Raw genomic sequence first — 519 nt, forward strand, 5'->3', positions numbered from 1 at the left:
TACTTCATGTTTACAACAACCTTGACTGCAATGCTGGATCCACAAGGCAAACTTTTCATCTAGTCTGCGTTGAGGAAAAAGAATGAAATTCTGCAGTAAATGATGGGAAAAGAGAATTAAAGAATCGGAATAGCTAAGTGAAAACATATAACATATTCGGCACCATAGGTGTATTTTTAATAGTGACAACCCCAAAGATCAACACAGAATAAATTCTGAGCAGCATTGAGCTACAGCTCTGAGGGTGAGTGTTGGCCTCTCTCTGGATATACAGAAGGGGGCGCAGTTTGCTGCAACTTCACTCCGGGCGGTTATGGTCGGCCATCAAGCCGCGGGTTAACGGCGGGGGAGTGGATACTCGGCCACCGGCTCGCTGGGAGAGAAGCTGCTCCGGATCATGGCGGATGTGAATGAGGAACCGGATCAAATCCGCTTGAAGTCGCTGAAATATGAGGGGAGCTTCACGGTGCCGACGGAGGACAAGGTAGCGCCGGTGAACGGTGAATGAGCAGCCCCACC

General features: G+C 49.3%; 1 protein-coding gene across 3 annotated transcripts in view; it reads left to right on the forward strand.

Moving 5' to 3' along the window:
* Positions 1-266: 266 nt before the first annotated feature.
* Positions 267-519, forward strand: part of cdk10 (cyclin-dependent kinase 10) — a 17,936-nt gene continuing 17,683 nt past the window's right edge. The window contains exon 1 of one of the 3 annotated variants that reach the window (XM_020516313.2): positions 267-484. In XM_020516313.2, the coding sequence (XP_020371902.1) occupies positions 398-484 (87 nt within the window). In that variant the 5' untranslated portion in view covers positions 267-397. Of the gene's footprint in view, positions 501-519 lie in introns of all 3 variants that reach the window. The other 2 variants (XM_048606013.1, XM_048606014.1) reach the window with 2 other exon arrangements.

The sequence above is a fragment of the Rhincodon typus genome, chromosome 15 (genome assembly GCF_021869965.1).
Source record: "Rhincodon typus isolate 14 chromosome 15, sRhiTyp1.1, whole genome shotgun sequence".
NCBI lineage: Eukaryota > Metazoa > Chordata > Chondrichthyes > Orectolobiformes > Rhincodontidae > Rhincodon > Rhincodon typus.